This window comes from Calonectris borealis, chromosome 34 (assembly GCF_964195595.1).
Source record: "Calonectris borealis chromosome 34, bCalBor7.hap1.2, whole genome shotgun sequence".
NCBI lineage: Eukaryota > Metazoa > Chordata > Aves > Procellariiformes > Procellariidae > Calonectris > Calonectris borealis.
The window spans coordinates 757,618-770,114 of NC_134345.1; the positions used below are offsets into that span (position 1 = coordinate 757,618).

At 74.4% G+C, this 12,497-nt stretch overlaps 3 protein-coding genes across 9 annotated transcripts; 1 reads left to right on the forward strand and 2 right to left on the reverse strand.

Annotated features, from left to right (window-relative positions):
* Nucleotides 1-131: 131 nt before the first annotated feature.
* On the reverse strand, nucleotides 132-2,425 carry LOC142074323 (apoptosis regulator BAX-like). Its single transcript, XM_075134918.1, has 6 exons — nucleotides 2,299-2,425; nucleotides 2,082-2,130; nucleotides 1,765-1,926; nucleotides 1,552-1,687; nucleotides 1,371-1,475; nucleotides 132-1,175 (listed from the first exon to the last, which is right to left on the reverse strand). Exons 1-6 carry the CDS (start codon nucleotides 2,408-2,410, stop codon nucleotides 1,074-1,076), a joined length of 666 nt encoding a protein of 221 aa, XP_074991019.1. The 5' UTR covers nucleotides 2,411-2,425; the 3' UTR covers nucleotides 132-1,073.
* A 198-nt stretch (nucleotides 2,426-2,623) lies between these two features.
* On the reverse strand, nucleotides 2,624-7,194 carry LOC142074319 (sodium-dependent neutral amino acid transporter B(0)AT2-like). Of its 2 annotated transcripts, XM_075134906.1 has the most exons (12): nucleotides 7,051-7,194; nucleotides 6,100-6,280; nucleotides 5,873-6,030; nucleotides 5,528-5,651; nucleotides 5,271-5,446; nucleotides 4,825-4,935; nucleotides 4,497-4,738; nucleotides 4,184-4,364; nucleotides 3,756-3,957; nucleotides 3,514-3,673; nucleotides 3,263-3,425; nucleotides 2,624-3,136 (listed from the first exon to the last, which is right to left on the reverse strand). In XM_075134906.1, exons 2-12 carry the CDS (start codon nucleotides 6,269-6,271, stop codon nucleotides 2,831-2,833), a joined length of 1,995 nt encoding a protein of 664 aa, XP_074991007.1. In that variant the 5' UTR covers nucleotides 6,272-6,280; nucleotides 7,051-7,194; the 3' UTR covers nucleotides 2,624-2,830. The 2 variants fall into 2 exon arrangements, with proteins under 2 accessions (XP_074991007.1, XP_074991006.1); XM_075134905.1 differs by lacking the exon at nucleotides 7,051-7,194 and having other exon boundaries at nucleotides 4,184-4,738; nucleotides 5,271-5,651; nucleotides 6,100-6,454.
* On the forward strand, nucleotides 3,888-10,062 carry LOC142074321 (leukocyte antigen CD37-like). Of its 6 annotated transcripts, none has more exons than XM_075134916.1 (9): nucleotides 3,888-3,977; nucleotides 7,557-7,624; nucleotides 8,381-8,453; nucleotides 8,540-8,664; nucleotides 8,933-9,007; nucleotides 9,118-9,222; nucleotides 9,301-9,486; nucleotides 9,628-9,711; nucleotides 9,904-10,062. In XM_075134916.1, exons 2-9 carry the CDS (start codon nucleotides 7,559-7,561, stop codon nucleotides 9,979-9,981), a joined length of 792 nt encoding a protein of 263 aa, XP_074991017.1. In that variant the 5' UTR covers nucleotides 3,888-3,977; nucleotides 7,557-7,558; the 3' UTR covers nucleotides 9,982-10,062. The 6 variants fall into 6 exon arrangements, with proteins under 6 accessions (XP_074991017.1, XP_074991014.1, XP_074991013.1 ...); XM_075134913.1 differs by having other exon boundaries at nucleotides 9,939-10,062; XM_075134912.1 differs by lacking the exon at nucleotides 3,888-3,977 and adding an exon at nucleotides 5,958-6,010 and having other exon boundaries at nucleotides 9,939-10,062.
* Nucleotides 10,063-12,497: the final 2,435 nt, after the last annotated feature.

Consider the following 12,497-nt stretch of genomic DNA (forward strand, 5'->3'; position numbering starts at 1 on the left):
GGTGCAGCGACACTCCTTTGGGGCTCCCCAAGGGGGGTTCGGGGGGACCGGCGAGGGGGAAGGGGGGTTGCAACAGCCAGAGTACAGCGGGGGGACGCTGGCGGCCTCGCCCCGACACGAAGCACCACGTGTCTCTGTTTCCCCTTTATTTCCAGACATCAAAATACCCGAGATACAAAACAAGGTACAAAAAACAGAGGGAGGGGGGAAAAAAAAAAAAATCAAAAAAAACCCAAGGGGGAAGGCAGGGCCCCCCCCAGCCAGAGGGAGAGCTCCCCCCATGACATCATCATTTCATGATATCACCACCCAAAGAGCACCGAGTGGGGGTGGGGGAATCACTCTGCCCCCACCACGGGGCAGCTCCTTGGGGACACTGATTGCAAAGTGGGGACCTCCAGAACCAGGGGGGGTGTAAACGGGGGGGTACGGCCCCCCCACCCTGAGAGCCACCACCAGGGAGGGGGCCTCTGGCCCAGGGAGGGGGGTATTGCACCTGGGGGGGCCTTTCTCGGGGCAGGGAGCCCCCAATAAATACCCAACCTGCAGCCATGGCTGCAACCCTCCCCCCCCCCCAGCCCCATTTTTGGGGGTCACAGAGACCCCCCATCCCCTATATCGGGGGGGCGGGGCTGGGATCGCAGGACCCCACCCAAAGCACCACAAGTCCTGGGGTCAAACCGCTCCGAGGCCGGGGCTGTGTTGGGGGCCGCAGCCACCCGTCCCTGGGCATCGGGCGGGGGACCCCAGCACCAGGACTGGGGGTGGTGAAGCTGTGTGCCCCCCCTTCCCCCAAATCCGTCAGGGTCCCACAGCACGGCCCCAGCCGTGGCCCCCAGGCACATTCACCCACAGTCAGCGGAAGATCTGGGGGGCCACAGCTGCCCTGGGGGAGGGAGGGTCACCCCAGCTCAGCCCCTCCAAAGTTGGGGGCGAGTCCTAACAAAGTCTTATTTGTTAAAAAGCCCCCCCCTCCTGGAAGGCACAGCACCCAAGGGGCTGGAGGGGGGGTCAGCACCATCCCTGCCGGCAGGGGCCAGTCCTGGGGGGTAGGCTGCAGCCCCCCTCCACGTCTACGACATCTTCCAGATGGTGAGCGAGGCCGTGAGGACGCCGGCAGCGAAGATGGTGATGGTCTGCCAGGTCGGGGTGCCGAAGTAGGAGAGGAGCCCTTCCTAGGGGAGCGGAGGGGAAAGGAGGGGGCATCAGCCACGTGTCAGGGTCCCCCACCCCCCCCAGGCAGAACCAGCACCCGGGTCCCCTCCCTGTGGCAGAAAACGCATTGTTGTGAAGCAGAACAGGGGCTACGGCGGGGGGGCGGCAGCTCAGCCCACCACCCCCCAGGACTCAGGGGAGGTTCAGGGACTCACCCATCCTCCCTGGGCCTGGATCCAGGCCAGGACGTGCTCCCGCAGGTACTCCATGGTCCAGCCCAGGATGGTCCGGACCAGCTCGGGGACCTTGGTGCAGAGTGCCTGCAGAGACAGGGGCTCAGAGGTGGCTGGGGTGGGGGGGGCGAGGGGGGCACAGGGGAGGGGCAACAGGGCCCACCTTCAGCACTAGTTTGCAGGCGAAGTAGAAGAGGGCAACAACGCGGCCCCAGTTGAAGGTGCCATCGGCAAACATCTCTGCAGCCACGCGGAAGAAGAGCTCCTTGGGGGCATGGCACCCCACCTGCTCGATCATCCTGGGGGGCGTTGGCAGGGCCGGTTAGCACAGAGGGGGCACCGGGGACCCCCGTCCCCTCACGGTGCCCCCACCCACCTCTGCAGCTGCGTGTTGCTGTCGAGCTCGTCCCCAATGCGGCGCAGGCACTCGCTCAGGCGCTTGATGTCAGGGCTGCTGGGCAGCGGCCCCCCCAGCTCCGCCTGGCTCAGGGCCACCGCCTGCGCGTCCCCGCAGCTCTCCACGCGGTCCCGGATGAACCTGGGGGGGGGGCAGGAGGGACCCCCGGAGCTCTAGGCGGCCCCCCCAGACCCCCGTAGGCCCCCCCACGCCCGTTCTCCTGGCGTGCCCCCCCACGCCCGTTCTCGCGGCGGGCCCCCCACAGGCCCCGTCCCCCCGCCCGGCCCCCCACTCACCCCCGCAGCAGGATCGCCCCCGTCCGCATGATCTGGTCCGACGAGGCCCCTGCGGAGAGCGGGGCGCTGACCCGGAGGAAGCGGGGACCGGCCCCGGGCGCCCCCCGGCACGCACAGGCCGCGCCGCCCCCCCCCAGCCGGGCCCGGCCGCGGGCCCGGCCCCACGGCGGCCCCACGGCGGCCCCGGGGGGTCCCGCCCGCCTGGCCCCCCACTCACCGCCGCCCCCCGGGGGCGGGTCGGGCTCGCGGCCGCCGGAGCCGCCCCCAGCCTCGCCGCTGCCGCCGCCGCCGCCGCCGCCTCCCCGCTGGGCCGCCGCCGCCGCCGCCATCGCCGCCCGCACCACGTGGTCCGGGGCACCGGCGTCACGTGACACCAGCCGCGCGGGGTGGGGGGGGGGGTGAGCGGCTGCTGACCGCGCCCCGGTCACGTGGAGGGGGACAGGGAAAAGTCACGCGACAGCGCCCGCCAGGCGACACCACGTGACAGGCACGAGGGTGACGTACCGCAGTCCCCTCCACCGCCGTTCTAAAACAGGCAGCGGCGTGGGTGGGGTCCAGCTCCGCCCTCGCCCCGCCCCTCGCCCCGCCCCTCAGGACTCGGCTCCGCTCCCCCTCCTCCAGGTCCTTTATTGCCCCGCTTCAACATGGCCGCCGAGTGTCCCCATGGCAACGGGGGGCGGGGCAGGAAGCGCCCCCCTCCGCCTCTTCGCCCACCCCCCCACGCGCCGCCAATGGGCGCCTCTCCCGCCTCAGGCAGTGTGGCCAATCGGGAAGCAGAGCTCCTCGCCGTCCTCCAATGGGGCGCCTTCCTGCTCGTCCGGGCAGCGAGGCAGGGCCCGGGGGGCCCGGGGGGCGGCGGGGGCGGCCGGGTCGGCCGCACTCTCCCCCTCCTCCTCCGGCTCCTCCGCCCGCTGGTCCCGCGGCCCCGGGGGGTCCCGGGGCGGCCCTACGGCCCGGTGCAGGGCGACGAGAGGGATGGGCAGCACCGCCACCACCATCAGCCCCAGGGTGAGGGCCAGGGCCCAGGGCGGGTACGGCCGCCGCCACGACGTTGCCTGCGGGGAGGAGGGTCAGGGGAGCTGGGGGCTGCCCCGGAGGGCAGGGGAGGTCTTGGGGGACGGGGGTCCCGGCCATGGGTCGGGGTGCCAGCAGGTGGGGGGGGTTGCGGCTTGGGGTCTCACCGTGGCGCTGTCCCAGGCCTGGTAGGTGGGGGGGCGCAGGGCCAGCTGTCCCAGGCTGGCCCCCAGCAGGGCCACCATGGCCCCAGGGCTGCCAAAGCGCCACAGGGGCCCGTAGAGCCGCCACGGCCGGTGGCCTGTCACCTCCCACACAGCAGCCAGGAACCTGGGGGACGGGGCGGGCAGGTCAGGGGGGCCACGGGGCAGTTTTGGGGGGGGTCATGGCTGCGGGTCAGGGGATTCCCCCCCCTCACCTCTCGGCCCCGTAGACCCAGGCCACGGCCACGGCCTCACAGGCGGCCACGGCCAGCAGTGGCAGCGTGGCCACGTAGTCATCGAAGGCGGCCACCAAGTAGCTGCCGGAGCGCTGGGCGAAAGGCAGCCCCAGCACAAAGCCCCCGGCACAGCACAGCACTGGAGGGGCAGAGCAGCGGTTTGGGGGGGCTCCCCCCCATCCCTGCCCCCCCTCCCGTCTGTTGTCCCCCCCCAGCCATACCGGTGAGCAGAGCACGGCGGCGGCGCAGGACGGGGAAGGCGTCGAGCAGAGGCGTGAGGACGGCCTGGGCGGTGCCCAACATGGTGCCCAGCCCCAGCCCTAGCAGCGTGAGGAAGAAGAGGGACGACCAGAGCGGCGCCACCGGCAGCAGCGTCAGCGTCTCCGTGAAGACGATGAAGGCCAGGCCCGGGCCCTCCACGCCCTGAGGCGAGGAGAGCAAGGGTCAGGACCCTCACCCTGGTTTTGGGATGTGGGGTGGTGCAGGGGGACCCCTCGACTGGCATCGCCCAGGGTGTGGGGTGGGACGGACTCGGGGGACCCCTCGCCCTTCCGCGGGGGAGGCCCCTGGTCCCAGCTGTGCCACCAGCTGGAGGGGGATGTGGGAGAGGTTTGGGGAGGGGGGACAGTTTGGGGGACCCCAGGGTCACCTTGTTCATCTCCTCCTCCAGGCGGCAGTCGGTGACGCCCAGGGCGTCCCGCAGGGCCGGGGGCAGCCCCCGCAGCCAGGCGCTGTACTGGGGGGCCGGCAGGGCCGTGAGGTTCCCGGGGGGCCGGGCGGTCTCGGGCAGTCCCCCCACCGCCAGCGCCTGCGACACCAGCTCCGCGTTCCTGGGGGGGGACACAAGACGAGGGGGACACCGACATTGCCGCAGGGACACGGGGGGGTCCCGCGCCGGGTGTGGCACCCGTGCGTGGGACCCCACCTCCGTGCGGGGACCCCAACCACGGGGCACCCCCCACCTGCGGAGGCAGTGCCGCGTGCGGCGGGTGGCGCGGGCGCCCAGGACGGCGAAGACGACGAGGGTGGCCAGGAGGGAGGTGAGGGCGTTGAGGCCGGCCACCAGCACGGCGTCGCGGTGGCAGTTGCTGCGGCGCGCGCCGTAGCTGGCGTAGGCGATGACGCTGCCGAAGCCCAGCCCCAGCGCGAAGAAGACCTGCGTGGCCGCCTGCCGCCAGGCCTGGCCCGTGCCCCACGCCGACACCTGCGGGGACAGACGGGGACACGGCGGGCTCGGGGCGAGCGGGGCCGATCCGGGGGGGGGCTGGGGGTCCCTGGGGTGGGTCTCACCTTGGGGGTGAACATGATCCGGACGCCCTCGGGGGCCCCCTCAAGCAGCAGCCCCCGGACCAGGAGGCAGAAGAGGACGAGGTAGGGGAAGAGGGTGCTGACGTACAGCACCTGCGGGGACCCCCGTCACCCACAGGGCCACCAGGACCCCCGAACCACTGGGGACACCGGGGCCCCCCAGCTCTACCCGACCCACGGGGCCACCGGCACCCCAAATCCTCCACCCCTCCAGTGCCACACGCCCCCCAGTGCTGCCTGCCCCCCCCCGCCACGCGCCCCAGAGCCCCCCTCCCAGCCCTTGGAGCCAGGCAGCCCCCCAGCGCCACTGGTCTCCAGCACGAGACCCTCCCCAACCTCCAGCACCCCCCCGGCAGCACGCAGCCCCCCCGGTTCTGCGGCCCCCTGGCTCCAGCAGCCCCCCAGCAACGCGGGGCCACATCACCCACCTTTCCCGAGGACTTGATGCCCTTGAGCAGGGAGGCCCCCACCAGGGCCCAGGCCCCCAGGAGCCCTCCCACCAGGGCCGGCTGCAGCCCCCCCCCGACCCCCATCTCGGGGGTGACGTCCAGTGTCTGCCGGTACCAGAAGTAGGTGGTGGGCGAGCTCAGGGCGCACTCGGGCTCTGGGGGGGGGACAGAGCAGGTTATGGCAGGGCCAGGGCGCCCCGAGACCACCCCGCCCCGGGCTCCCTGGGGACCCCCACCTGTGCGGTTGGGGCCGGCGCTGGGGCAGCTCTGCCAGGGCAGGGGGTGCTGGAAGGAGCGGGCGAGGTAGAGGAGGCTCCAGGCAATGATCACGTTGTAGTACAGCGCCACGAACACGCACACCTGCGGGGGGGCGCGTCAGCCAGGACCCTGCTGTGGGGGGAGCCTCGGTGGTACCCAGGGACCCCCCCACACCGCGCAAGTGTCCCCTGCTGCCGCCTCCCCCGCAGCGAGCATCCCAGCAGCACCGCGAGTCCCCCCCACAGCGCATCCACCAAGGGTGCCCTGAGCCCCCCGCGGTGCTTCCCCCCCCTGGCCCCCAGAGACCCCCCCCGGCCCCGTACCAGGCAGCTGGCCAGCCCAATGCCAGCCAAGCGGGGACTGATGCTCCTCCAGACGCCGACGCTGCCCTGGCGCAGGCACTGCCCGGCCGCCAGCTCCAGGAAGAGCAGGGGGATGCCCAGGAGGAAGAGGAGCAGCAGGTAGAGCAGGAGGAAGGCGCCTGGGGGGGGACAGGAGGGTGAGGGGGGGCAGGACTCCCAGCACCCCCCCAGCACCCCCCAGCACTCACCGCCCCCGTTCTGGTGGCAGAGGTAGGGGAAGCGCCAGACGTTGCCCAGCCCCACGGAGAAGCCCAGCTGGGCCAGTATGTACTGGGCTTTACTGGTCCAGGCGGGGCGGGGGGGTGGCTCCTCCTGGAGGGGCCCGGCATCCTCCCCCAGCACCTGCTGGGCCTTCTGCATGGCGGGGGGCTGCGGCGCACACACGCGTCGCGGTCACGCTGGCGCCAGGCACACGCACTCCCGTGACCTGCGGGACCTCGCACACGCGTGGCGCAGCGCGGCGGGGCCGAGCGGCAGCCGTGCACACGCGCCCATGCGTGCGAGAGTGGCCAGCGACGCACGTGCTGGCCCCGAGCGAGCTACGGGAGCACCAGGTGCCCGGGGAAGCCCCCAGCCCTGCAGCCCCCCCCGCAGCCCTGCAGCCCCCCCAGCCCTGCAGCCCGTCCCACAGCCCTGCAGCCCGTCCCACAGCCCCCCCAGCCCCGCAGCTCTCCCCAGCCCTGCAGCCCCCCCCAGCCCTGCAGCCCGTCCCACAGCCCTCCCAGCCCCCCCCAGCCCTGCAGCCCCCCCCAGCCCTGCAGCCCGTCCCACAGCCCCTTCAGCCCCCCCCAGCCCTGCAGCCCCCCCCAGCCCTGCAGCCCGTCCCACAGCCCCTTCAGCCCCCCCCAGCCCTGCAGCCCCCCCCAGCCCTGCAGCCCGTCCCACAGCCCTCCCAGCCCCCCCCAGCCCTGCAGCCCCCCCCAGCCCTGCAGCCCGTCCCACAGCCCCTTCAGCCCCCCCCAGCCCTGCAGCCCCCCCCAGCCCTGCAGCCCGTCCCACAGCCCCTTCAGCCCCCCCCCCAGCCCTGCAGCCCCCCCCAGCCCTGCAGCCCGTCCCACAGCCCCTTCAGCCCCCCCCAGCCCTGCAGCCCCCCCCAGCCCTGCAGCCCCCCAGCCCTGCAGCCCCCCAGCCCCACTCACCCGGGGTCCGGCGTGCCACGGCCGGTTGCATCAGCCGGGACGGGCAGGGATGGGACGGGCCGCCCAGAGGCGTCGCCCCTGGCCCCCCCGGCCCCCCGGGGGGGCGGCCCCAAAACCTGGGGCGGGGGCTCCCCGGTGCCTCAGCTTCACCATCACCATCCTCACCATCATCTCTGCTTGCGTGACCCCCCGGGGGGGGTGAGCGTGCGGGGGTCGCGAGGGGTCGTTAAACCTTCCCGGGGCGGCCGATGGGGGTCCCGTCCCGGGGGTGCGGAGCGCCCCGGCCTCGGTGCCCGCCCCACGCGGGACGCACCCCCGTGGAGCTTCCGCCGCCCCGAGCTCTTCCTGCTCCGCCACGGAGCCGGGGACGGGGCCACCCACGGGAGACGCCGCCGCAGGTGCCCGGGGGGCCAGGGGAGCTGGGGGGGTCGGGAGCGCTTCGCCCCCCGACGGGGTCGGATCGGGCCCCGGGTGGGCGCTGACCCCGTGCCTCCCCCCGGGTGCAGACATGAACCCCAAAAGCTGCCTCAGCTTCGCCAAGTGCTTCCTCTTCCTCTTCAACCTCTTCTTCTTCGTGAGTGGGGTGGGGGGTCGTGGGGGCGCAGGGGGGACACGGGTGCGGGGGGCAACATGGGGTGCAGAGGGGACTTGGGGGTGCAGGGGGGGCATGGGGGGACACGGGGCTGGGGGGACATGGGGTACAGGGGGGACTTGGGGGGGCAGGGGGGGCATGGGGGGACATGGCGCTGGGGGAACTTGGGGTGCAGAGGGGACTTTGGGTGCGGGGGGGCATGGGGGGACATGGCGCTGGGGGAACTTGGGGTGCAGAGGGGACTTTGGGTGCGGGGGGGCATGGGGGGACATGGGGCTGGGGGAACTTGGGGGGCAGAGGGGACTTTGGGTGCGGGGGGGCATGGGGGGACATGGGGCTGGGGGAACTTGGGGTGCAGAGGGGACTTTGGGTGCGGGGGGGGCATGGGGGGACATGGCGCTGGGGGAACTTGGGGTGCAGAGGGGACTTTGGGTGCGGGGGGGCATGGGGGGACATGGGGCTGGGGGAACTTGGGGGGCAGAGGGGACTTTGGGTGCGGGGGGGCATGGGGGGACATGGGGCTGGGGGAACTTGGGGTACAGGGGGGACTTGAGGGTGCAGGGGGGATTTGGGGGGGACACGGGGCTGGGGGGCCCAGCCATGCTTTGTGGGGGGCTGATTGGGGGCCAACGATCTCCTGGGGCCTGTGGGAGCCACGGGGCCAGGCAGGCCCCAGAGCACCCCTGGGGCACCCCCTCTCGCTGACGTGGGCCGGGCCCCCCCCCCCGGCCCCCTCAGGCCCTGGGCAGCCTCCTCCTCGCCTTCGGCCTCTGGGTCCTCTTCGACCGTCAGAGCTTCGCCGCCGTGCTGGGTAAGAGACCCCTGAGCCGTGGTGCACCCCGAACCGTGGGGCACCCCCGAGCCGTGGGGCACCCCCTGACCCCCACGCCCCCCCAGGGTCACCGCTGTACAGCCTGCGGGTCTGGTCCTATGCCTTCTCGGGGGTCGGCATCGTGACGATGCTGCTGGGCTTCCTGGGGTGCCTGGGCGCCCTCAAGGAGATCAAGGCCATGCTGCTGCTGGTGAGGGGGGCAGCCTGGGGGGCTGGCGAGGGGGCCGGGGGGTGGTGAAGGGGGCAGGCTGGGGGGCCAGGGGGCTGGGAGGCCAGGGGGCAGGGGCCCCAGCCAGGGGGGTTCTGCTGCAACTTCCTGGGGTGGCCACGTGGTCCCACCACATCCTGTGCTTGTGGGGCAGCAGGGGGGAGCGGGGCGACCGTGCTGGCGCCTCTGCACTCCCCTGGTGCCGTGGGGCTGGGGAGGGTCCAGCTGACCCCCACCTTTCCCCCCCCAGTACTTCGGGATCCTGCTGCTGCTCTTTGCTGCTCAGATCACGGTGGGGGTCATCACCTACACACAGCGTGTCACCGTGAGTGCGGCACTGCCGGGGGTGCCGGCAGTGTGGGGCAGGGCTGTGGGGGGACGCTGGCACCGGGGTGATGTTGCAGCCGTGGGGTGCTGCACTCACCCGCCCTGCAGCTGGCCACCAAGGTGGCCACCTACGTGCAGGAGCTGATCCAGGGGTACCCGGCCCAGGGGCCGCCCGGGGACCCCCATGAAAGCTGGGATGCCGTCCAGCAGCAGGTGAGACCCCACAGGTCCCAGGGGGCCCCCCAGCCCCACAGCCACCCCACGGCCGCCCCACTGACCACCTGCCCCCAGCTCAGTTGCTGCGGCTGGAACGGACCCCAGGACTGGAACCACTCCGTCGGCCCCCCCGGGGATGGGGACCGGGCCGTTGCCTGCTCCTGCCTCGAGGCACCGGCACCCAACAGCACCCGCGGGCCCCCCCCGGCACTGCCCCACGGCCGCTGCCCCACGGCCGCGCCCCAGGACATCTTCCCCAGGGTGAGCACGGGGGGCTCAGCACAGGGCACTGGGGGGGATCGGGGGGGTGCTGCAGCTCCGGGGGAGTGCAGAGTGAGGGGGGGCCTCGTGGCCTGGGGGCTCCAAGCGGCCCCCCCCCGGTTGTCACCCTCCTCCCGGCAGGGCTGCGCTGAGGGCGTCCAGGGCTGGCTGGCCGAAAACCTGGTCACCGTCGTGGGGGTCTGCCTGGGCATCGGCCTGCTGGAGGTAGGGGGTCTGCCCCGGGGCTGGGGGGCTGAGCTGGGGGACAGCCCGGGGGCTGTGGGGCCATGGGGCGGGTTGGGGTGGTGGGATAGTCACCGTGGGGCAGTTCGGGGGGCTGTGGGGCAGCCGGGGGACCCGTGGGGCGGATGGGGGCAGCTGGACAGCCATGAGGCAGCGTCTTACCCTGTCCGCCAGCTCTGCCTGCTGATGCTGTCGATGTTCCTCGTCAGGAACCTGGACACCGACTACGAGAAACTGCTGCGGGGGCTCTGAGGGGGGCCGGGGGGGGCACCGCGGGGCTCCCGGATCTCTGTTCCCCCTCGGCTCTCGGTCAATAAAACCAGATGGAAACAGCATCACGAGGCGGGGACGGGGGACGGGGGACGGGGGACGGGGAACTCTCCCACCTCCACAGAGCACCACTCGCCCCGCCCGTTTACAAGGGGCGGCAACGGCTCGCGCCCGGCCCCGCCCCTTTCCACCTCCCTCCCTGGGCGGCAACGGCTCGCGCCCGGCCCCGCCCCTTTCCACCTCCCTCCCTGGGCGGGAAAGGCTCGCGCCTGGCCCCGCCTCCCTCCCTGGGCAGGAACGCCTCGCGCCTGGCCCCGCCTCCCTCCCTGGGCGGGAACGCCTCGCGCCTGGCCCCGCCTCCCTCCTTGGGCGGGAACGGCTCGCGGCCCGCCCCGCCCCTTTCCCCGCCTCCCTCCCTGGGCAGGAACGCCTCGTGCCGGGTGCCGCCCCTTTCCCCGCCTCCCTCCCTGGGCGGGAACGGCTCGCGCCCGGTACCGCCCCTTTCCCCGCCTCCCTCCCTGGGCGGGAACGCCTCGCGCCCGGCCCCGCCTCCCTCCCTCCCTGGGCGGCAACGACTCGCGCCGGGTCCCGCCCCTTTCCCCGCCTCCCTCCCTGGGCGGGAACGCCTCGCGCCCGGCCCCGCCTCCCTCCCTGGGCGGGAACGCCTCGCGCCGGGTCCCGCCCCTTTCCCCGCCTCCCTCCCTGGGCGGGAACGCCTCGCGCCTGGCCCCGCCTCCCTCCTTGGGCGGGAACGCCTCGCGGCCCGCCCCGCCCCTTTCCCCGCCTCGTTCCCTGGGCGGGAACGCCTCGCGCCCGGTACCGCCCCTTTCCCCGCCTCCCTCCCTGGGCGGGAACGCCTCGCGCCTGGCCCCGCCTCCCTCCTTGGGCGGGAACGGCTCGCGGCCCGCCCCGCCCCTTTCCCCGCCTCCCTCCCTGGGCGGGAACGCCTCGCGCCCGGTACCGCCCCTTTCCCCGCCTCCCTCCCTGGGCGGGAACGGCTCGCGCCGGGTGCCGCCCCTTTCCCCGCCTCCCTCCCTGGGCGGGAACGCCTCGCGCCCGGTGCCGCCCCTTTCCCCGCCTCCCTCCCTGGGCGGGAACGCCTCGCGCCCCTTTCCCCGCCTCCCTCCCTGGGCGGGAACGCCTCGCGCCCCTTTCCCCGCCTCCCTCCTTGGGCGGGAACGGCTCGCGGCCCGCCCCGCCCCTTTCCCCGCCTCCCTCCTTGGGCGGGAACGCCTCGCGCCCGGTACCGCCCCTTTCCCCGCCTCCCTCCCTGGGCGGGAACGGCTCGCGCCGGGTGCCGCCCCTTTCCCCGCCTCCCTCCCTGGGCGGGAACGCCTCGCGCCCGGTGCCGCCCCTTTCCCCGCCTCCCTCCCTGGGCGGGAACGCCTCGCGCCCGGTACCGCCCCTTTCCCCGCCTCCCTCCCTGGGCAGGAACGCCTCGCGCCTGGCCCCGCCTCCCTCCTTGGGCGGGAACGCCTCGCGGCCCGCCCCGCCCCTTTCCCCGCCTCCCTCCCTGGGCGGGAACGCCTCGCGCCCGGTACCGCCCCTTTCCCCGCCTCCCTCCCTGGGCGGGAACGGCTCGCGCCGGGTGCCGCCCCTTTCCCCGCCTCCCTCCCTGGGCGGGAACGCCTCGCGCCCGGTGCCGCCCCTTTCCCCGCCTCCCTCCCTGGGCGGGAACGCCTCGCGCCTGGCCCCGCCTCCCTCCTTGGGCGGGAACGGCTCGTGCCGGGTGCCGCCCCTTTCCCCGCCTCCCTCCCTGGGCGGGAACGCCTCGCGCCCGGTGCCGCCCCTTTCCCCGCCTCCCTCCCTGGGCGGGAACGCCTCGCGCCCCTTTCCCCGCCTCCCTCCCTGGGCGGGAACGCCTCGCGCCCCTTTCCCCGCCTCCCTCCTTGGGCGGGAACGGCTCGCGGCCCGCCCCGCCCCTTTCCCCGCCTCCCTCCCTGGGCGGGAATGCCTCGCGCCCGGTACCGCCCCTTTCCCCGCCTCCCTCCCTGGGCGGGAACGCCTCGCGCCCGGCCCCGCCTCCCTCCCTCCCTGGGCGGCAACGGCTCGCGCCGGGTCCCGCCCCTTTCCCCGCCTCCCTCCCTGGGCGGGAACGCCTCGCGCCCGGCCCCGCCTCCCTCCCTGGGCGGGAACGCCTCGCGCCGGGTCCCGCCCCTTTCCCCGCCTCCCTCCCTGGGCGGGAACGCCTCGCGCCCGGTGCCGCCCCTTTCCCCGCCTCCCTCCCTGGGCGGGAACGCCTCGCGCCCGGTACCGCCCCTTTCCCCGCCTCCCTCCCTGGGCAGGAACGCCTCGCGCCTGGCCCCGCCTCCCTCCTTGGGCGGGAACGCCTCGCGGCCCGCCCCGCCCCTTTCCCCGCCTCCCTCCCTGGGCGGGAACGCCTCGCGCCCGGTACCGCCCCTTTCCCCGCCTCCCTCCCTGGGCGGGAACGGCTCGCGCCGGGTGCCGCCCCTTTCCCCGCCTCCCTCCCTGGGCGGGAACGCCTCGCGCCCGGTGCC